Below are 23,375 nucleotides of genomic sequence, written 5' to 3'. Positions count from 1 at the left end.
ATTCTTCTTGTACTTGATCCTTTCTCAGGCTGGACAGGTGGCAAATGACTTGATGCTGCATAAAATGGTTATCTTGCTTCACATTAAGTAGGAGGTATAACTTTGGTAAACATGCCTTTGTAATTTAAAGACTTGAACCTGTTGATGCTGTCCCCTGCTGTATGTTTATTCCTCTGCCAGCGCCATTAGTCCAGCACAGCAGTCACAATATCAAGGATATCTTATCGTTGAATAGCAAAGATAAGACTCTGTTACTCAGATTGGGATTTTATGAGGCATTTAAGAGAACTGATTATTTGCTTTCCGCTGAAGTTCCAGTGAAAGTTGAAATTTTTGGTCACCTTTCAGGCATCCTGCATGAAAAGACAACAGAACCCATTTGCTGCTACATCCTGGATCTCTGTGTCGCTAAGTACCTTTCTAGGTCACCGTGGAGAGATAGCCATTCATCATGTCACTGTAACTAGAAAACAGTGAATCCAGCTGGTCTCTGGCAATGCTGACAGCTTAGTATTGGTGAAGTATGCATTGTCAAATTATAAACTGCTGCAGAGATTTACCTGGAACTTCAGAAGTCTTAGCAGGCCACATCAACCAGGTTAGAGCATGCAGGTTTCTGAAGACAGCAGTTTATAATGGTGTGCTATGAAGTGGTGTCTGCTGTCTACAGTCTAACAGCTCAAGTAAAAGACATACACAAGCTGATCTACCACAGTGTTTTGGTGCAAAGCTCCAGGTTGTGATTTGGGTTTCCCCTGCACAGTTATTCTAACCACTGTGCTGCTGCTTCTCCAGCAGCTGTGAGTCTTTCCTTGCTTTCCAAGAGGATGTACATCTGTTTTCCTCCAGGTGCATTCCATCGTGCCTCTTTCTTTCCCAGATATGCACTGCATTTTGAGTTGCAGTGACAGAATGATTTGGGGTTTTTTTCCAAATTGATAAGATGGAGCTGCCTCTTATTTGCTTGATGAGTCAGTACTGTGCTTGCAATGATAAAATAACCAACTGAAGTGGAACACACCTGAGTTTGGCCTCACATTCACATTCATTTGATCACACCAATTATTTGTTTTGGTTTCAGTCTTTGAACCTTAATACAAGAATGTTACTTGAAAACTTTAAAGATTTATTGACAATCATGAGCACATACTGACATGGGGCATACTTAATAAGGTATGATTCAGGAGTCCTAGCAGAAGTGGGCAGCTGTATTTCAAAAGTAGATCACGGAGTTTGGTTATTTTACAGCTTCTGTCAGTCCCTAGGAAGATTGGGGTCCTAAATTCAAAGTAAAAGTACATTCTACTGCGTCTCTGCTACTACACAGGCAGCAAAATAGTAATTCTGGTCTGTCAGTCTCCTGCAATGATTATTCAGGACTCTTCTGTCAGTCCTCCTTTCACCATTCATATTAGGACAGTTTGCTCTGCTCTTGCCTCTCTGTGTAGCTCCTGCCTTTTAAGCTTGATCTTCAGGAATAGGGACTGTGACAGAAGATAAATCTAACCACATGCTCTTTGTTAGAGTGAGGTCTGGAGGGCATCGTCTTTGTCTTTTTATTTCTTGGTTTCTGCTGAAGGAAATATAGGCATATGGACTTGAAGCGCAACATCAAACTCAGGTACAACCCTGCTCCAGATGGTCATAGAGGTGAAGAACTGTGGTTTGTTCCTGCTGTGCAGTCAGATGGAGCTGTGCAGTCAGATGTGGCAGCCTATGCACATTCACCATGTCAAAAAACAGGTGGGACATGGTGGGATATTCCCTGAAATGGCATTGCTTGGCTTGGCATGTCTACCTGTAATACCATGTTCTGCCCCTGTGAGAGCTGACAGAACTATTCTGTTGAGTTCTATTAGGCCCTGGCTAGCAGTGTGATACTTCCCCATGTGGGACTTTCTCAGCTTTGGTGCAGGTACAAATATCATAAACGTCACTGCAGTTTAAGGTTTGGAACGATGGGCTGTTCTCACACTGCCCAGTATGTAGTGTTTGATGTTTTCACAACTGCACCTGTGTTATCTTAATTGTGAGTGACAATAGACACATTTGTGTGCTGTATCCACAGACATGCAATTAAAGGAAGCAAAAGCACGTGGTAGGCAGCAGTTTGAAAACTGTCAGTCTCAGTTTCAAAAGCAACTCTGCAGTATTGTGTCCCTGTCTTTCAGTGTGAAAGGGATTCTGTATGTTAAGCTGCTTTTGAAAATGAAACTTAGGCCCATCTTTTGAAGAACAATTAAAGTTGTTTCTACGGAACCACAGTCTTATCTGGCTGGATTGGGGCTTTTGAAAATTTGGCCTCTTGATGCCCTAAATGAGCTGGGGAGAAGATATCCACCATCATGTTTCCCACTAGAAAAATGAATCAAAATCAATATCTGATTTCTGCAGCTTTGCCTTTGAAATGTTCCGTTAAGAGTTCACAGTTGAAATTGGGAAGTTTAACTAGACATTTTTTCTGTTTCAAAGTTTAGAGCAAGATATTCCTGAGGAGAGGGAGGGTAGACTGTCTACCCTAACTCTGAGGTTATTTAATCCCCAAGAGGGAGGAAGTTTTCAGTGTACTGTACTTCTTGCATATGCTACCTTGTTTCATTTGAGCTATTGCCAGATGCTGTTTTTAGTCTCCACTCAGTGCTTCTGTCAGGCTTTCACACTCCTCCTCCTCCTCCTGTGGGCTTCTCTTCTATGACCTTGTATTTATTTTCCTTCTTTCATCTCTTATTAGATATTCTTATTTCCATTATTCTCAAGCATAGTCAGACCTTCTTTTGTCACCTGTATTTTGTCTTCTCCTTTCTCTGTTTGTTGCTGCGAGTCCATTACGGAGCTTAACTGATGAGAGTGGTTTTATAGGGCCTGGTTTAATGCATTAGAGCAGATATTTCGTAAGTCAAAAATGCCAGAGAGTCTGTTTCATGGATGTGAGATCCAGAACAGTGCAATATTTTGAATTGGGCATGTTGTCACATACTACATATTAGGAATGCCTCATGGTCAGTGTTTGGATTGGTGGACTAACTGATTAATTAATGGACAAATTAATTGCATAACTACAAGCTGAAATAAGCTGAAAATCAGCCTGGTAAAACAACTAGTAATTTTTGAGAACAGAACCTTGATGATAAGTGTGTGTCTGCGGCAGTTTTATAAACTTATTTTAGTTGAAGCAAACCACCCTTTGGAAGTCTAATGTCATCACAGCATTTCAAACTTCTACTGTTTCATGCCTTCTTGACCTCTGCCTTGCCAGTTTGTGGATTGTGGTTTCATGCTTTCCTTACATCTGCTGGTGACATCCCCATGGGGAAATGCAAGAAACCTCAATAAGCAAAGTAGCTCAATATGGATAACATTAGGAGCTGAATTGTTGGGGAATACCATCCTCAAGAATTAGAGGGTTTAATGATGGAATGTTTTCTTCATTGTATCACTGTTCTGTCTTGGAAAAGAAGTCTTGGGAACCTGAGACCTGCTTTGTATTTGTGCATCTTCTTGTCTCTTTTCACCTATACATGATCTCTGATCTTTGGTAATCTGGGCCTGTTCTGTGTCTTCACAAGGGAGAGTTCTTAAAGGAAAGAGGAGGGACTGCAAGGATTGGCAAGGTAACAAAGCTGATTAAGAGCAGGCTCAACTGTCCAAAAGCAGTGAGGAGCAGTCTCCCAACCCTTCTACTTGAAAAGAGTTGTCAGAGATGATCATGGCATGGTCTCACCTGTTAGATTTGTTAGATTTTTCAAATGCAGTATGTTGCACCAGGAAATATCATTGAATGCAACTTGGGAGTTCCCCATGGCTCTTTCACCACAAAATGCACCTTCCAATTGAGATCTGGCCATGTTGCCAAAAATAGCCATATTCAAGCATGTTATTGAAGGAAAGAACAGAAAGGGGAGTCTGCCTTGGTGAGCCTTCCTTAGGAGCACTCAGAGTGTAACTGAGGATCTTAAACTCTCAGATTAAGCAGAGAAAGGAGAGATTTGGGCACGCCATGAGAAGAGCTTTTTGGGAGGACAGAAGAGGAGTTGAGTAAATACTGACGCGTTTATTGTTTAATGGTGCATTTTCACAACATCTGTCAAGCTTCCTTTAAAAATACTCAGCCAGCTATGGCTTAACTGTAGATATTTTTCATACTTACTTCCCAATGCAAGGAATTGGCATTTTAATTTCACAAATAAATTGACCAGCTCGTTAAACTTATCCACTTGCTCATGCAAAGTGGAAGCCCAGCAAATTCAGTTTGTTCTCATGTGCTTTTTTCATCATAGCTTACTGGTTGTCTTCGAGGTTCTTCATAGTCTATTCTGTTCAGATTTTGCGTTGCACTGTATTCTATATAATTTCATCCCTTAAATTGCACCCACCACCATGATATGTGGTAGCACTGGGTTGTTAGACTGTTCTCCCCACGGGATCTGAATGCCTCTTCACTGTAGGCTGCTGGCTTTCTGTGTGCTACACCCCATGCTGTGGTAGCAGGCAGCCTGGATAGTACTGTATTGTGGTTCTTTGCACCTATCAAAGAGCATGAATGCTTATCCGTGTCGTTAATGACATGGATCTGATATTGCTTTATTTTAAACTCAGCTGTTTAGCTAAAAGAATGTGTTATTTAAAAGAAAAATGCAATTTCACCTGAAAGTAACTGGCCAAATGAAATTTTATTTAGTCCCAACAATAGATGCCATTTGCTGTTGATGATTGCCATCATGGCACGCTTTAAGTGAGAACAAACATACTACCCCCCTCCAGTACACACAAGCCTTTTTTCCTAACAGATTTATTCATTAAGCATATGTTCAAAGACTACAGCTATTACCACTTTTAAATAGAACCATTTTTTCATTGCTTTTCATGGATAAAATGCCACAGTGTTATGAAAAACCTATTAATGTTCCAGATTTAATTAACTAACATGTTCTATTAAAAGTCCTTTCTACTCAAGTTGTTGGACAATAGGTAGATAAATACTGTATGTTGGAGACTGACCTTCAAATGACAGTCCCAAGTTGCTGCCTTGCAAAGTCTTTAGCAGTTTGTATGCCTTTACGTTCCCTCTGTGTATGTTAATATGGTCTCTTACTTCTGAGCGCAGCAATAGAATGGAAGGTGGTTAGTCTGCAAGGCTTGGTCCCAACTTCCTTGCGCAGGCAACATTTCTGCTGAAATAGGTGAAAGTTTCATTTGACCAATTTTGCAGCCTTTTGAGAAGAGGGATGGCACTCTTGAGAGACACTAAATGCCTTCCATTTTGTATGCCTTCAGTGGGAGACAAAGAAAAATAGAGAAAGCTTTTTCAGAACAGGTCATTTTTCTTTCTGTCATGTTTGTTCAGGGGCTCTCAAAATGGCCCCTTTTAGCATCCTTTGTGCTCACTGGTACTGACAGGTTCTGAATGTCCTTTGCCAGGACATTGAAGAGCCTGTGTTATTTTCTGTAGGGAAAAAGGCTTTTGCAACAGCTCTAAGGTGAAGCTTCCTTTGTTCTTGAGATTTTTCTGCATGCCACTGAAGTGCTATTTCTGTTGGATGCACATATAGGTTCGATGATGCTATGTCCGTTCAGCTGGTAAGATCATTTCAAGATCTGTAGAGATGAAAGGATGAACTATGTTATAGGTATCCCTCAAAAATAGGACTTGATACTGCCTTGCTTCATCTTTTGTCTTTTGTACCTCTGTTCAGCATATCTGAAACAGATCACAGGGCTTCTACCTGGGCCATGCATAAAATGCTCTTGTCTCTTCTTCTTACGGTCTTTGCAACATAATTAAGGCTATTGTGGTGGTTTGACCCTACCTGGAGGCCAGATCCCCACCAAAGCTACTCTGTCACACCCCTCCACAACACCATAGGGGAAAGAAAACATAACAAAAGGCTCATGAGTTGAGACAAGGACAGGGAAAGATCACTCAGCAGTTACTGTCACAGGCTAAACAGACTTGACTTGCGGAAATTTATTACCAATCAAAATCATCAGGATAATGAGTAGTAAATCAAATATTAAAAACTCTTTCCCCTCACCCTACCCTCCATCCTGGTCTTACCTTCATTTCTGATTCTCTACCTCCTCCCCTACAGCGATTCAGGGAGATAGGGAACGGGGGTTACAGTCAGTTTATCACATGCTGTTTCTGCCACTGCTTCCTCCTGAGGGAGAGGAGTCCTTTCCCTGTTCCAGCATGGGGTTCCTCCCATGGGAGACAGTCCTCCATGAACTTCTCCAATGCAGTTCTTCCACAGCCTACAGTTCTTCACTAACTGCTCCAGTGTGGGTCCCTTCCAGAGAATGTGGTCCTTCAGGAACAGGCTCAAGTGTGCAAGGTCACAAGTCCTGCCACCAAACCTGCTCCAGCATGGGCTCCTTTCTCCATGTGTCTGCAGGTCTCTGCCAGGTGCTTGCTTCAGCACAGGCTTCTCACACAGTCACAACCTTCTTCTGGGCATCTACCTGCTCTGGTGTGAGGTCCTTCCAAGGCTATCTATACCCCTGTGGACCAACATAGGCTGCAGGGGCACAGTTCCTACACCATGGTCTGCACCGTGGGCAATCTCTGGAGGGGAATCTCTGTTCCAGCACCTGGAGCACTTCTTCCCCATCCTTCTGGACTGACCTTGTTGTCTACAAGGCTGTTCCTTTCACATATTCTCACTCCTCTCTTCCCTGGCCACATTTACTTCTGTGCCATAACTTCTTTTCCTTCTTAAATATATTATCACAGAGGTGCTACTACCGTGTGATTGGCCCAGCAGTGGGTCTGGTTTGGAGCTGGCTGACATTGGCTCTGTCGGACATGGGGATGCTTCTGGCAGCTTCTCAAAGAAGCCACCCCTGTAGCCCCCACACTCCCTGCTACCAAAACTTTGCCACACAAACCCTTCTGGAAAGGACCAAGCAAGTTTGTTGTACGCAGTCATCAATGGGAGTTGAGGGGTGCAAGGAAAAAAATCTCTAGTAGAATTTTCAAGTAATGTGGAGGAAGACAGAGGTGGGGTGGTTTGAAAGCGCTGCTCTGGTCCTTAGAAGCTAAGAATGAGATTTACAAGATTACTCAGTACTTTGTTCTTCATATGAAGTAAAGTGTGGGAGGAGACTTGGTATGAGGCACTTGGCATCTCCTGTTAATGCAGATGAAGCGTTCTGGGTAGCATAGCAGAAATATAGCTCTGTGGATGAAATCTTGCTTCCCATTGATACCCACCCTTCATAAAGAGCATGCTATGGAAAGCAATTGACTACTCATATTTGAAAATATATTACATACCCAGTGTGTTTCAACATGGAGACAAAACAGTGGGGCAACTAGGAGTCATAAGGATATGTTTGGTGCCTTTGTGGTGATCTGAATTATAAATGTTATGAAATTAGAAGCTTCTGAAAAGAAAGAAATGCTTCAATCCAGATCAGAGACAACAATGTTTTTAAAATTTGTGTTGCATAGTTGAGGAGGTAAAGTAACTTGTCTTTTCATCCTCAGAGTAGGAGATACTGTGAGACCTTTTATACCTCTAGCAATGGGAGGTTTTAAGTGTGCCTCCTTGTCAGCTGTGCCTCCCACAGATGCAGCATACCTGCCATGTGCTTCCATGCAACATCAGATCGTATTCAAGTCTTCTCCAGAAAGGTCTAGGATTAAGGTATAAAAAAGCATTTCTGCAGTATTTGCTGGAGTACAGAATGAAAACCCCTAGGCTAACTGTGATCCCAGTCTTACTGTGGCGCTAGAAGTAGAAAAGCTATGCTGATGCAGGATCCAAAATGGTGCTTGCTTCCCACCTTGGAGACCTGTTGATTAATGTCAGCTCTTGCTAAGGTAACTCAGCATGAGGCTCTGTGGTATAAGAGTCACCTCAGGTCAAGCAGAGCCTTGGGATACCTGTGTCCATTAGAGGTTTGTTTCTTTGGATTGTTTTGTAGAGTGAAGCTCAGGACTGCAGGCAAGTCATGCAAAATCCTCCCAGAATAATTGCAAAGCTCATCACCAGCGTGTGCCTTTTTGTCTCACCTTCTCTGACAGAGATCCGTAACAACTTGTGCATGTCTGCTTCTCTATCTAGACAAAACATTGCTCAGTGCATGTTTCCTCACTGGGAAGAGGATGAGAAGACAAGCTGTTGCTTTCTGTTTTTTTCTTAGTTTACTATTTAAGGCTGTGTATCCATGTTGAGAAGCAGAGTATAGGAACCCAGATAGACTAGGCACAGGTAAACGAAGTGGACTGTTACCACCTCCTACATGCACTGTTCCCTTTTTGTGCTCCTGTATGGATAGCTAGGGCAAAGGAGAGGTTGAAACTGTTATGCTTACCACATTTTATTAACCTAAGAATGCCCCTAATGTGAAGGGACTGCAGTTACAGGAGTAGCAAAGCACTGAACTGGAAGCAATGATATTTAATTGTGCAGGGTTTGAATTAATGGAGTAGCCCTGGATGGTAATAGGGCTCTAATAAGAAGATAAAATTGAGTGTGGACGTCCTGTTTCTGGATGTCCATGCCCTAGCTGTACAAGTGCTTATTCTGAAGCCTAAGTTATAGTATCTGAGTGAGGCTGCTGCTTTCTGAGGAAGCAAAGCAGTGCAAGCATAGCCTTTTTAAATGCATGAAAGAAAGTGAAATGCTTATACTTGGCATAGTACCCTTGGGGCATGTATCAGGTTTGTGACTGAAGATGATTGTTGAGGCTGGTCTTGATATAATTTACTTTGCTCAGGAAAGAGAATGTCTTTGAAATAAACATTGAATGCGATAGTGGCTTTCCTAAATGTTTTTGGTGAAGGCTCCAGGGCGTAAGATTTGAGTCACTTAGTAAAAGCAGGCTATTCCCAAATGAATGACATCAAAATGTTCACATTTGAACCTGGCAGGAAGCCAGCGTATCACCCATCTGCTTCAAGGTGCAAACCTTCTCATTCACCAGAGCAGAAAGCGGATCTAATACCTACAGAATGCCAGGCTAGTAAGTCATTGAGGTGAAATTAGAAACACACAGTGGTATTAGCATTACAGCTGTAGAAGTTATTCATTTATCAGGAGAAATATGCTTTTTTTTTTTTTCCAGCGGTACCAATGTGCTAACACCAATTTAGATTATGGTAGTATGAGTAGTAAACACTTTCAAAAGTGTATGATACCAGAATGTTTCTTTTAATTTTCAGAGTCACTCTTGTATCGCAGAGGCCATTTGACTGTGTTTAAATTATTGCTATTTTTTGATTATGCATTCAGGCATGTTTAAGTGTATCCTGCAGTTAAAGACTAAAGGCACAAAAATTATAATTAGGGTTTGGAAGAGGAGAGTTGGTTATCCTGTTTCAGAGAGTTCAAGCCTGTACATTTCAATCTGCATTGTTGTGCTGCTGACAGTTGTCCCTGGCTGTGTTGCCTGTGCAAGGCTGATTCATGAGCAGTCAAAGCCTTACCTCTTCAACTGTGGAATTACAGAGCTGCTTTTTGGGTTTCTATTTTCAGTGTTAAAAGGAAGTTTTCAGCCTGGAATTAATTTGGGACAACCAACTCCTCTGAAACTCAACTAGTATTCTGTTTACAAAGGCTCAAGGCACCTCCAGGTTATCACCAGGCACTTGAAAATGTTCACTGAAGAAAACAATATAACAAAGAAATGTATTCTTTATTTAAAAAAATCAATTTTTAAAAATTGAATCTAATTGTTAAGTGGTAACCAGATGTACCTTCTGTAAGGGGGGTAGTAGGAAGGGAGGAAAGAGCCTTATGCAAAAAAAAAAAAAAAAAAAGGCAAAACCAAACCAAAACCAAACCAAAGAAGCTTTGAACAGAGCCCTGATTGAAAGGTGGCAAGTAGTAATATGTGTGGGTGTGATACAAGTTAATATTCACTGTCTCTGCCCGTTGAGGGTCTGTGCTCACTTAAGAGCCGTACTTTGACACCGTATTTAATATTTTGTTTCAAAGCAAACACTGCTCGAGGGGCCCTAGCTGCCGTGAGAAATGGCATATCCTTTAACTTGACATTTCACAGGAGAAAAGGAAAAAGGACACTGCTTAACAACACATCTTGTGTTTAAGACCTGTAAGCATTAGGAGAGCCATTATTGTGTATTTGATTTAGTAGTGGGAGTATGATTTAGATGTGGATAAGGGCATAACTAGCCTTGCATCGGAAATTAAGAGCAACTCCCCCCTTATTAGTAGAAACATAGCAGTTTATAATGAGTGTTGGACACCAGCAGTCAGACCCTACAGATGGTACAGTGGCTCCCATATACTTCCCATATGGTTGCTTTATCTGACAGTCCCTTACTGCTTCTGATGGCTCCTAGCAGTTCATCTTTGCTGTTTTTCTAGAGCAGAGAGCCTGAGGATTTTGTTTCTTCTCACTCCCAATCCAAGTGAGGCTTACCCCTGATTCGGAGTGGTGTCAGCTGGGTGTATCCTGAGCTGCTCCTCCCTTGCAGCTCTGTTTCATATGAGTTATTATGGACTAGAGATTTGGTGAGATGATTAGGTAAGTTACTTTACTAACCCACTAAAGTGGGTTAGGTATATTATAAAGCAGTCTATAACACTGTGTGGGATTCCGGGTCTGGGAGAGGTGCTGTCTGGAACATCTTGTTTCTTCCAGACAGGAAGAGTTAGATGACAGCTCAAATGAAGTCTCCCATACACAAACTTCAGTGAAACTGTCTCTGGTGTTAGGCTGCATCCCTTCAGGAATGACTTCATATACCAGTCCTGTCTTATAAAATTGCCTTTTACAAATTCTTTTGATTATTTGGGGGAAAAAAAAAAAAGAAGACTGTATGGAGACAAGGGAATTTGAGAAGATTTTGAGTTTTTCTTTTTTCTTTCCCATATTTCTTTTCCTCTGCAGTTATCATTTTTTCATGAATTATTTCTTAAGCAAGACCACTCACTCACTGGGGGGGGGAGTGGAAGTTGATATAGAAAGGCATGTTAATGCTATGTCATTAAACTCTCTGAGACTGGGTTTTATATTTGCATCAGGTTTACAGAGCACAAGCACATTTTCAAGCAAACAGATTTGCACCAGAATCACTAAGAAGCAAAACTGAACATTACCTAAGAACACATTGTTTCTCACAGGGCTTACTTTTTGAATCACTAATTCTGCTTAATAAAACAAATCCTTATTTAGCTCCTAACAAGCCCTCGGTTTTTCTAGTGAATGCTAAGACTAGCAGTAGGTAAAAAATTAGTCTGAAAGTTAATCACAGTTGTCCTGGTTTAGTATGAAAGTCAGTTTCAGAAGTGTTTTTTCAGACATTGATTTAATAAATTAGGAACCTCCTGGACATTTTTTCATGGCTTATAAACTGTACTGTCCAGAAATCTAATCATAGAAAAAAATACTACCTTGGTAATTTAGTTAAATGTATGTTTCTATATGTACAGTCCAACCTAAGAGTAATCTGGACCCTCTGTAACCATGATAAATATATTTCTTGCCATTGATAGCAGACTCCCTTTTCTGTGCAGGAATTTAATAGGTATTAGGATATGTTGATTCCTGTTATGCTTGAGTTCTATGGATCCTGCAAGAAAATTACTAAAATTTTTTTCTTCATCTTCTCAAATGATGAAGGTTGGAGCTGGTGGACATTTCCACTGCAGCAACTCAGCTGAAGATACCCTTAGGAACTGGAATCTATCCAGATGGTATTTTCACTTATCATTGTGGCAGCCAGACACAGTACCTGTTGGACTTTTGAAAAAATCATAACAACTTGAAAGCTCTTATAAATCACAGAAAAGAGGGAAAACCTCAAGGCCTCATCTGTACCCTAAATTCTCAGAACATATCAGCAAGCACATAACATCAGTGACTGATTGGGAATCAGATGAGGTTTGCAACTTGTTTGCTGACCAGTCTTCTCTTGTTGAAGAATAGGGGGAGGCAGTTTGTCTTGCAATCTGATATTTCTCTTCTCCATTCCTCTCTAGCAGCTTGCAGGCTTGCTTTTATATGTGACCCTGCGGTATCATACTAATGGTCCTGGGTGAACATGAACATTTTTTTTGACTTCACCTCTTTCTCTCCTCCCACCCACCCCAGATGAAGTGGCAGGTGGACTGAGTGGGAGCAGTGTGAAATGAATGCAGAGAAAATGTGTGACTCAGCAGTTCATCAGGGAGCTGCTGAGTGGAAAGGCAACTATTCTCCTCGCACACTGGCATCAGGTTCCTGTTCCCTCAGAGATGAGAACAGGCCACTTGCAGATGGAGCTGTGTGTCCCACCAGCACAATGAACTTTTTTCAGTAGAACTTATTTCAAGTAGAGAGGAAAGTTTCTTCTTTGAGTTTGTTTTGCCAGGGAAAGGGGAGAAGCATTAGGCTAGAAATACATAGACCTCGATCCACTGCCTGTCTTGCTCACAGATTTTATACACTATTTTATTCCTTGCTTTCTTTTTCTCTTGATGTGTTTTTCCCTTTTGGTAATCAAAGTTTGGCTTAAGCAGCAGCCAGATTCTACCACTTGAGCTTTAAAAGTGCAAGTCTCCGGTAGTTTTCCTGGCTAGTAGATGACACCCCTTTTCCTCTCTGCATGGTTGTTCAAAGAACTCCACAGAAAACGTTTGTCTTCCTCAGAAGGAGGCTGCTGGATTTAGGTATGCTAGCAGCCACTCATGGACAAAGCAAGTGAGAAGGAGAATTAGTATTTGTGTGTTATCCTCAGTTGCACAAGGGTAAATTAACCTTCCCTGGTGAGGTAAAGACCATTTCTAAGCAGTTTTGTAATGATACAAGAAGTTGTTTTATTAGCAGTTTCAGTGACTGTCCTTCAGAAAGGAGAATTGAAGTAGATTTTCCTCTGACTAATCAACAGCAGGTAGACATTTTATATCAGTGATTGTACTTACTAAAAGCCGAGTTTTAAAGCTGTAATGTGCATCATTGTCACAGAGTTTTCCCTACACACACTTGCAAAAAAAGCAAGAATGAGGTGGTGTTCTCTCAAATCTTCAGAGAACCTGAAACAATGTCACTTGAGAGCTGTTGAGCAGCTGAATTCCTCTTGATGGGCATATCAATCCAGGAATTGGAGTGAATGAAATACAAATATTCTTGGCTACTTGCAGTGTGATCATTTTAGCGAAAATATTCAGCTTTCCCAAATGCAGTCCTTAAATGTTATGAATTTCAGTTGTTCTCCACGTAGCTATAAATACCTCTAGCTTGGCCCAGCTTGTTCTTACAGTCCAGGGTAGATACACTTAGTGCAAACTGAAAGCATTGTAAACTGAAATTCATCTCAGATTAAGTAATATAGGAGACTGATAACTAGGTTGCTGGTCATGTAGACTGAAGAGGCTTCCATTCCTCTAATGTGTCAGAGAGGGTAATTCCAGTTTCTTGGACCTCTTACTTAAATTGATGGTGTGCCAGGCTTATTTCTTCTTTAAATTCTGTTACACAGGGGTGACTGAAATCTGCAGTTACAGTTTGCAGTCCTACAAAGGACCACTGGTTTGATCTAACTGGCTTCCAGTTAGATATCAAACTGATTTTAGAATTGCTTTGGTGCCTGGCAGTGTTTAGTGATAAATGTAGTGAGATACATGGATCTCTCGGGGTTGTTGCTAGTGCTTGAATTAAACTGTCTGATACCTCCTGAAGTAGCTCTCTATGTGGTTTTGCATTACAAATGCAAGATCTACCAAACACAAGTTCTTGGCAGCTAAAACTTGGACTTTATCCAGAGTGAAATTGGAAGTATTGAGGCTATTACATTGTTGTAAATCCCTTCTATCTCCAGTCAGCCAGTAGTAGGTAGCTGTAGGGTGCATCTGTGAATATTTTTCTTTGCAGCTCTTAATTTGGATACTTTTAAGGACTAGATGCTCTCCTCCTGAGCAGTATTCTATTCAGCCGTTTGGAAAACATAATTGTATTGAACTCTTGTAAGCAGAGCAGGTCAGGGATTAAGCACAGTAACAGTTGTCATGATCAGAAAGGTAAAAAAAATTAATAATGGAGGAGATGCATTCTTAGGATAACAGCAAAAACATTCCCCGCTTCCAACATTTCCCACTTTCAACACAGATCATTAAGTCTTTAGTGTAATTTTTGACATAACTTATCAGGTGAGTTATGAGTGAAGAGAGCATCAAGAAGAAACAAACTTAGCTTGGTGGTGAATTTTGTCTGTCTGTAAACAGTAATGATGCAGCTTCTGTCATGTTTACTACCTAATATATTAGATTGCAGATTATAAAGAAGTTCAGTAGAAGTTTCAGAATTATAAAATAGTGATCCATGAGTTGGTTTCCTGCAGAATGAGGAAAAAATACACAAGTTGTGGTTGCTATCCAAGTATGAAAGGTCCTCTTCCTCTTACCCATTTCCTCCCATACCACTGCAGTGCAAAAGGAAGCTAATTACTTGGTTTCCATCCTTATCATTCTGCAGTGGCAAGCAAAAAAAAGAATGTTTTCTCATACGTTACCTTTCTCCTAAAGCTTTATTTACCCTCCAGCACAAGCTGCCTTTTGTTCATGTGCACTCTGAGGCAACTCATTCAGCTTTGGTGTGTCTTGCCAGTACCTGGAGTTGCCTGCAATCAGGATGTCCTATGATGTATGTTTTTAACAAGGTCTTGACCAGATATGTGAACTGTGATGCCAAGGGCTGTGTCCTGCTTATGCAGTTTAGGTGCATGTCAAAAGAAGCACTTGCAGCCCCATATCAGTAGTGTACATTCATCTACTGTTCTGTCATCAATAGCAGGTCTCCCTGGCAGTTAAATGGAAATTGGAGACAGTGATTTCAGTGGGTAGTTGTCTTTTGATATCTGAAGATTTAAAAGCTATACATGCATTTATGATTCTGGTATGAAGTGTTGGTAGTCTTGACGGATGTGAAGTTTGGCTGGTGTGTTCATGCTTTGTGATGCTTTTATGCTGTGGTCCATTCCTATAAATTCTTGCCACTCACAGCCATCATGAAGATAGGTTCAGAGGGATATGTATCTCTATACACCCTAAACGATCGTGGGACAATGCAGCTGAGCATCTGTGGTGTGTTGACTGCTACAGCTTGAGAGTTGGCAGAACAGGTGAGGCCTGGTTTTCCTTCATTTTGCATGTCTGGCAGGTAATTCACAAAACCTGGGGATTCCACCCCCGGTGAAGAAGCAGCCACCATTGACAAAATCTATATTTCTCAGTGAAGAAGCAGTACCATCCAATCCTCCACAGGGACAGTGTGATGGATGTACATAAATGTCTAATAACTGTAGAGCACTATATTGTCATTGCTGGGGTATATTTTATTTCTGTTATAAAAACAATTTTGATGAGAAACAAGTCTGTTGCTCAAAAATACATTATTAAATTAAGTCTGCCATGGAGCTGTGTCAATTCCGTGAGCATTAGCACCCATGCACAAAAGAGGACACAAGTTCCTTTTAAAGTGTTAATTTCATTAGGAAATAACAGCCACGATGTGCGGTTCTGGGGACTTGTTTTTTGTTTTGTTTTGTTTTTCACTGAAGGCTTTAAGTATGAATCAGTTGAGTTCCAGAGCTGCTAATGCCTCACCCACAGCAGGATTTGATGGGATCGTGGCACGTTTGTTGCCGTGAGGTTTGTTGACATTGCTACAGTGCCTTTTAACATTTCAGTTAAGCCTGGTACTCTAAGCACTTGTTTTCCTGAGAGTGCATATAGGTGTTTTTTTCATTCTTCTGCCTTTTATGTACCCACATATAAAGTCAGAAAATTAAAGATATGGAGACACAGGGGTTTTAAAATGGCCATTTTCAGAGTTACAGAAACCAGCTTTTACCTCCTGAGTGGAGAAAGATGTTTCCCTATGTATTATTCCATAGCAAAGCATTGTTCCTTGTATTTTTGGCAGCTTGTATGGGTGGCAACATTTAAGGAAGGAATACAGGATGAATGGATCCCTGGCATGATCCAGAAAGTTCCTTACCCTGAACAGCAAGGATGAGGTTAAGTTTATGGTGCTGTTTTGAAATGTCTGGTTGCTTTAACAAGCCATATGGCTGTTACAGATGTCAGAGACCTTTTTAATTCTTCTGCCAAAGGGTTTTTTTTTTTTCTAGCAACCATAGTCCTGCACCAAAGCAGAAGTATTTGTGGAACCTGAATCCCAATCTTCATGATGCAGGAATAGAAGAGGATATCACATGGATGTTACATTTAACTGTCAGTCAAATCACTAACAGAGGAGAGGCACGATTCACTCCTGGATGTAGTCATCCTTGCCAGCTCTCTCCAGACCTTCGCATTCACCCTGGGACAAGAAAGCTTTACTGATGTCTCACTCATTTATTACCTCATCTGCGCAGTGAAAGAATCCAAGCCCCATTAGGGCAAATAATACAGGAATATAGGATTGCAAGATGAAGTGTGAGTGATAATTGCAGTATTGTTTAAATCTGACATAGTTAAATCAATACAGAACCCTAGGTGGGAATCATTATGTTTGTTAGAATCTAATCTTTTAGGATTTGGAAGAGCAAATGTTTGAGTGAACTTTAATTAATATAGGCCTTTTTCTTCATATATCCAAGACATGTATCTTAATCAATTCCTTTATACATATGAATACAGGCAGTTCTCCAGTATTTTAGTTCTTGTCCCTCTTGTCTTTTCTTGTATTAGTGCAAATACCTGTTCGTAACAGTTTCAATTCAGCAGAGCTGGAATCCTGGGCTCCCAGGTCCATAGAACAGGACCTTACGTAGTGAAAATAATTGAAAGTAGAAGTAATCTATTGTCTTTCATATAGGGCAGTCATAAGAAGGAGAATTTGACTCCTCCGATTGTACAGATGATACTGAACAACAATGGAATTCCAGGAATTGGACTTCTGGGCTGTGGAGAGGCATAGATCCCCATGGTTACAGACACAGAGCAGTCCCCTAACTTTGACATCTTTGTTCCAGAGAGCATGTGGTTAAGTGGCCTTCACATTGTCATGTTAGAGTCAGGATTTTGTTTCCAGCCTAGACACAAATGACCTTGTAAAATCTCAGGCTGTTACAGATATGAAACAAATTCTGTTTACCTACTACATAAGGCAGGTGAATGAGCCTTTGGTCAGTTAAAAGAAATCTTCTGAAATATGAAATATTATGACTTATAAAAAACAATTGAAAGCTGAGCTTGAAATCTGCATTCCCTGACTTCTTATTGGGTTGTCTTCCCAATGATATTTTAGTTCTGCATGCATATATTTTATCTTGAGCTTTAGGGAGGAGTATCCAAGAAAGGAAGTCATCAGAATTTGGAAAAACAGTAAATATGTTCATTAACCATTCTTAGGGACAGAGCTGTATTATTTCATGCAGATAAAAGAGAAGTAGAACTTAAAATATGTTTACTGAAAATAGAAGGCTAGAGACTTTAGGAGCAAACAATAATAAACTATATGTAAACAGATATTTCTGAAGGTTTAGTTCTCAGCCACAGGTGCATGTCTCCCTGCAGGGATGACAAAAATAATTTCTGCCATCAAGATTCTGTCCCTGCTAAATTTCAAATTCCTGTTCCAAAACACAGAGCAAAAACATCCCGCAAAAGTAGCGGGGGAAAAAAATTGGCAATCGTTAACAAGTGTTTTCACCTCAATTCTTATTTGAATCCAGTGAGACATGAAGCAGTTTAGAAGCTTGAAAATGTGCAACTTTAACTGTTAAGATTTAGCACATTATAGAAGTGAAAACAAAGGTCAGCATTTAAAGTATTTAGGCAGCCTTAACTGTGGCTGCTTAATGTGGCTGCTGTGTTGTCCTCCTGGAGAACTTCTGAGTCCAGCTCTATGTACTGTGGTATCAGAAGTCGGGTGTTAAACGTATGGTCAGTGTCCCTGGACACCAAGGACTGTGTCTGTCCTCTCTGAGTTTCTTGGAGATGTTTGTCAAGGACTGTAGATCACTGGCTGGAAGCCTGAAGGACTGAGAGGTAGAGCTCCCAAGATCTCTTGAGCAGTATTCCAGAAACTTTCTGCTTTTCCTTTGAAAAGCGTTGTTTTCAAGTGATTGTCTTCCAGCATTAAAAGACACATTGGTGAAAGTGAAGGGTGGGATTCTTGATACTTGTGATTTTACCTCTAATTCCGTATTTTTCCCTGTTTTATTGACCTGTATTTAACATAAAATGTTGGTAGTGTTTAAAAAAATTAATGACTCCTTCATAGAATGGTTTTGGTTGAAAGGGACCTGAAAGGTTGTCTAGTCCCAACTGCCCTGCCATGAGTAGGGACACTTTCCGCTAGAGCAGGTTGCTCAGGGCCCCATTCAACCTGGCCTTGGCAAATGGGTGATTTCAGCATGTACCTGTGGTATGAGATACATGGGGTTATGTCTATTTAGATGCACATTCTCCATGTTTCCTGAGAAATATCTGTGCAAAGACAATGAAATAGTTACATACAACTGGTTATACCCAGCATGCCTTGCTGAGGCCATTACTCATCATGAACTGACATGAACATTTTGAAAATGAGAAGCCAGTAACGTTGAGCTCCTGGGGAAACACCTGATAGTACACTGCAGATGCGCCTTCTTGTGTCTCTGGGTCTCCCCAGTCATTACCCAGTGGTGACCCTCTTGTTACTGAGCAGCTGTGGGAATGCAGAACCTTGTAGATGAAGCCATCAGTGTTTTCTAAGCACCTTGTTCTCATGTGCAGGCATGGATGTCCTAAGGTTTGTTTCAGTGAGGGGAGGGAGAACAGTAGCAGAGGGGGAATAAACATCTCATGTTCCTGCCTACTCTCACATTTTTCTATTATAGAAATCAGAATGGGATATTTTCATGAATTCTTACTGTGGTGAGACCCTCAGCTGATACACAGGTCCTTATGTTTCATTTGTCTGATTAGAGCTGTGGTTACTTTATGGGTCCTTATCTGACCTAGAGTTACTGTTGTGAGACATTTAGAGAACTGTACGTTGAAAAGAACTTTTTTTAGAAACTTGACCTCAACAAATGGTTTAGGTTGGATATTAGGAAAAGGTTCTTTACCCAGAGGGTGGTTGGGCACTGGAACAGGCTCCCCAGCGAAGTGGTCACAGCACCAAGCCTGACAGAGTTCAAGAAGTGTTTGGATGGTGCCCTCAGGCACATGGTGTGACTCTGGGGAGGGTCCTGCACTGGGTCAGGAGTTGGACTCGATGATCCTTGTGGGTCCCTTCCAACCCAGCATATTCTGTGATTCTCTGAAACCAGGGAAGGACCAATGATGTGGCCTTTCCCTGGGACACAGGTGGCTGGCTTAGGCTTAAGGCTACAGTGCTGTACACAGGGCAGCCTTGGGGCTTTCCTCATGTAGAAAAATGTGAATTAGTAATACTTACATCAAGTGGGTCTGATCTTTCACTCCTTTTAGCTTACAAATTAGTTTATATCTACAGAGACTCTGTTCAAAATACTGTTACTGAGGGACTAGCCACTCCAGCAGTTATTTCCACCAAACAGAATAACATTACAACATTATTAAATAGCTCTTGAGTATGAATTCATCCAAGAAGTAGGTTATTAGAATAAAGTCTATTTTATTAGTGCCTTAGGATGCTCAGCCAAAACCTAGAGCCCTTGAGCACTATTCAGACTCATAACATGAAACAATCTCTACCTCAGAAATTTATAATCAAATTAGACAAAGCAGACAAATAAGGGCAAAGAGAGAAATTGAGGCAGGAAGGGACAAAATGGGTTCTGTGCTACCATTTAGCTGGGAAGTGTGTAGCTAGGCAATAGCACAGATAGTTTCTTTTAAAAAGTAAAAATGAAAAGGTGCAGCAATGTAGATGAGAATTTATTAACAACAAAGCCCAGAATCTGCACCTCCGGAAAGAAAGGGAAAATAATTTATCCGCCCACACTCACTTTTTTCTGACGAAGGCAGGTGAATAAAGCTGCACTAATCGAGTGTGACGCTCACAATCCTGAGCTGCACTTACTGATGCGGAACTGAGAGGTAACCATCCTCTCCAGGAAAACAATAGCCCTCGCAGCCCCCGCGGTGCCTGCAGGGTCACACACTATTCATCCCCTGCACATGTCATTTTCACGTGAAGGTTGTTCCAGTCCAGCTGTTATGGAGTCAATGGATGAAGCTGAAGGACAGCAAGGAGAGCTGAAAAGGAAGGAGCAGTCCCTGAAAACCTCTCAGAAAACAGCAGTGCTTGGTTGGCCGCCCCGATGGAATGGATTAATGCCTGGAGACAGCATGTATCTGTTTGTCCTCTCACAGATACTGGTAAGGCAGTTTGCCATAGCTTTGAAATGCTGGGACCCTCCTTCTAAGCTGTGTTGGCTTGGGAGGTCTCCTTCTCATTTGCTGTAGATGTAGCAGTGGACATAGGTACAGTCCTCTCATTTCTGCAGCCGCCTCTTTGCCTTGTGAACAACTCCTGCGTTTTGATGTCCCAGACTCCCATCCCATTTACTGCCTCACTGCAAATGCCTCCTTTGCCCAATGACTGATCTGATCTCCCACAAAATCCATTTTCTGTAGCTGGTATGTATGGGGGTAAATACCCATTTTGTTATCAAGTGGATCGGGAGGTGTATCCCAGTAAAGTTGCGGTGTGCCCTTCACAGTCAGAGATGAGATTATACCTCTCTGTGAGTACATTAAGTATAGCATCATTGCTTTTGTAGTTTTATGTTACCTCTGGTGTGTGCAGCACCCAAAAGTGGTTCAAATGAAAAGTTCCCATGCGTGTATATTTGTGTGTATGTGTCTATTTATAGTGATGTCCATGCGAGCGTTGCTTATTTGTGAGAGATTTCAGAGAGGTCTTAATAGTCTTTTAATAACATAGTAATTTCATTGAATTACCAGTTCTGATCTAGAAGAGTTCAGAAGTCAGAGGAATCTGCTGCTCTTTCAATGTACACCTGGGCAGTCCTTTTTCTAGTGTGGATCAGAGTAAACCTGCATAACTCAGTGATGCATATCTAGTTAATAGTGGCTGAGCATGTAGCCTTCAGTCTTCTTATTCTTGTTAAACTACAGCCTAGAAAATACCTGACTTTTTAAAGCAAAAATGATAATCAAGATGAAATCAATGCTAACTAAATTAGTTAATTATGCAGTCTTGAAATGAAAATGTATAATGAGAGGTGCTCATTATGTCTTTTCTGATTGATTGCACAGCTTCTCTGCATGATGCTGTGGTACGGCACTTACGGGACCATCCCAGCAGCTCAGAATGCCTTTGACCTGCTCTCGTACTTGCTTACTCCATTTAAACAGGTTTTGTCAGATCAAGGGGAGGTAAGTCCCTGTACTCCTCTCTGATTATATAGTTGATGTCAGTAGCCTTGGATGGCGCTTCTAATATCTCTTCTGATTAAAAGTGTAATACACATGTATTTCATATATTACAGTGATTGCTGCATTGTGTGTCTGTCCTGAGAAGGTTAAAAGAGTTTTCTGAAAACAGATCAATATTTTATCTTTGACATATAGTGCTGAATTTTTGGCTATGATGTTAGGTCAGCACAGCAGATTTTTTATAATGTGCTAATAATTGCAAATGAAGCAAGCAATAAGAAGCCAGCCCACTAAGGTTTAGTTCACAGTAAAGGGAGAGCTGGAACTTCATTTATTGGGATGAATAGAAACTTAAATTCTGAAAGAATGGATCAACTCACATAAAAGGTGCAAATCACAACATACTCAGTCACAAAAATCTATTTTTGTTGAGTGTTTAGAACATACCTATATGCAGTAAATGTATTTCAAGTGTACTAGGTGTACAGGTTCAATTATATCTACAAAGCTATTCCAGTAAAACTGCTTGGCTTCTCACCATGACATAATGACACGTATACCAGAATGATTCATCTGATAAATTACTGGTAATTATACCCAGTGCAGATTTTCCTAGTGTGGACAGAACCTTAATTAAATAGTGAACAGCTACTTTCAAAAATCAGATGAAATATATTTGCTATCAGAACGCTTAGATTCATTGTACATAATCTTTGTAGCAGAGGCTATGCAGTACAAATAAAAAATCTGGTTCTGTGCCTCTTGTGACTGAAGTAAAGTGACGACTGTTTTCTGTTTCCTCTTAGCAATGTTTATGAGCTGCATGTCGCCTGCTCTTTTGTGTTTTTTTTTCAAAAGAAGCACTTTTTCTTTGCCCTTTTGCTGTTGGATTTATTATGCACAGAGCTCTTCATGGACTACTGCCTGTGTCTTATTTGTAGTGGCTGAATCATTAACAAATTGTTGTTCCTTACAGAAAATCACTGATTTGTGTGATTTTGACTTAAAATAATTGTTCAGCATGGAGGAAACTGATTCCTAGAACACACTACAAGAATATCCCAAGTATGACTGTGCAGATGTTCATGCATATTTTTGAGGACTGTTTATTATAGCACTGTTTATCATGCAAATTTAGACTTGAAAACAGTAAAGGCAAAGAAATCTTCTGTCATTAAAATAAGCAAGTGGAAGCTCTTAACTCCACCTTTTTCTTTAGCTGTACTAGTGGGACAGAAACAGAGTACAGTTCCTTGACCACTGAAGCCCATTAGAACTGAATTTTGCACCTACTACTGAGAATAGGCCAAACTATAAACTACTTAAATATGGCTAAGACACTGGAATTAATTTCACTTCCAGTGGTGTGAATTAACCTGCTGGTATTTCACAGAATGTGTATAAAACAGAGAAAAGTCTTTTGTGGCTGGATTTTATGTAAGGACCTCTAAACACAGGAACAGTACTAAACTTCGTTCAAAGCCCTTTGCAAAAGTATAAAATTGCACTGACTGCAGCAATGAAGCGTTGGGTCCAGGCTGCAAAACTGAATTGTGGATCCAGATCTCAGTTTTGGCAATGCATGAGGGTAGGAAGCAGAATTCTTTTTTGCCTTCAGAACAAAACCTGGGGTTTAGACTTTCTGAGTTGATGGGGCTTGGAGATGATTTCAGTTTCAGTCTTCTCCAAAGCCTGGCATTTTTTCTGGTAGTGGTGGCTTTTCCACAGGTGAGTATGGTATGACTAAATATTCGTGGGAAATAATACACATTTTGCCAAGAACACGCATACAGACACTATACTGTGTCCCTAAATATTTCATGAGTTGTTGTCTATTCTGTTGTTTCACAGAACCTGACTACAATTGGGAGCATTGTGGTATCATACATCCTGCTGTCTTTAGCTTCTCTAGGACTGCTATTTGTAGGATCTCTGGTAAGTTATGATACTATGCAAACTATATTCGTGCCCTTTTTCAATGAGTTTTTATAAGATGTCTAATTTACCTGAAGTTGTTGGTGTTATACCCAAGTTGATTGTAAAGCAGCATTTTTGGGGCTGTTTCTATATAACTATCTGCTTGCTTTATGTACAGGAAGCACTTAACCT

The 23,375-nt window shown here is 40.7% G+C and overlaps 1 protein-coding gene across 3 annotated transcripts in view; it reads left to right on the top strand.

The window, feature by feature from the left end:
• PTPN5 (protein tyrosine phosphatase non-receptor type 5) overlaps positions 1-23,375 on the top strand; it is an 82,365-nt gene that overhangs the window by 25,482 nt on the left and 33,508 nt on the right. For all 3 annotated transcript variants that reach the window (XM_032691388.1, XM_032691387.1, XM_032691389.1), the window contains exons 3-5: positions 20,062-20,243; positions 21,147-21,266; positions 23,118-23,201. In XM_032691388.1, coding sequence (XP_032547279.1) covers positions 20,062-20,243; positions 21,147-21,266; positions 23,118-23,201 — 386 coding nt within the window. The remainder of the gene's footprint in view (positions 1-20,061; positions 20,244-21,146; positions 21,267-23,117; positions 23,202-23,375) is intronic.

Source organism: Chiroxiphia lanceolata, chromosome 6, assembly GCF_009829145.1.
Source record: "Chiroxiphia lanceolata isolate bChiLan1 chromosome 6, bChiLan1.pri, whole genome shotgun sequence".
Lineage (NCBI taxonomy): Eukaryota > Metazoa > Chordata > Aves > Passeriformes > Pipridae > Chiroxiphia > Chiroxiphia lanceolata.
This window is presented reverse-complemented; position numbering and strand designations above follow the sequence as displayed.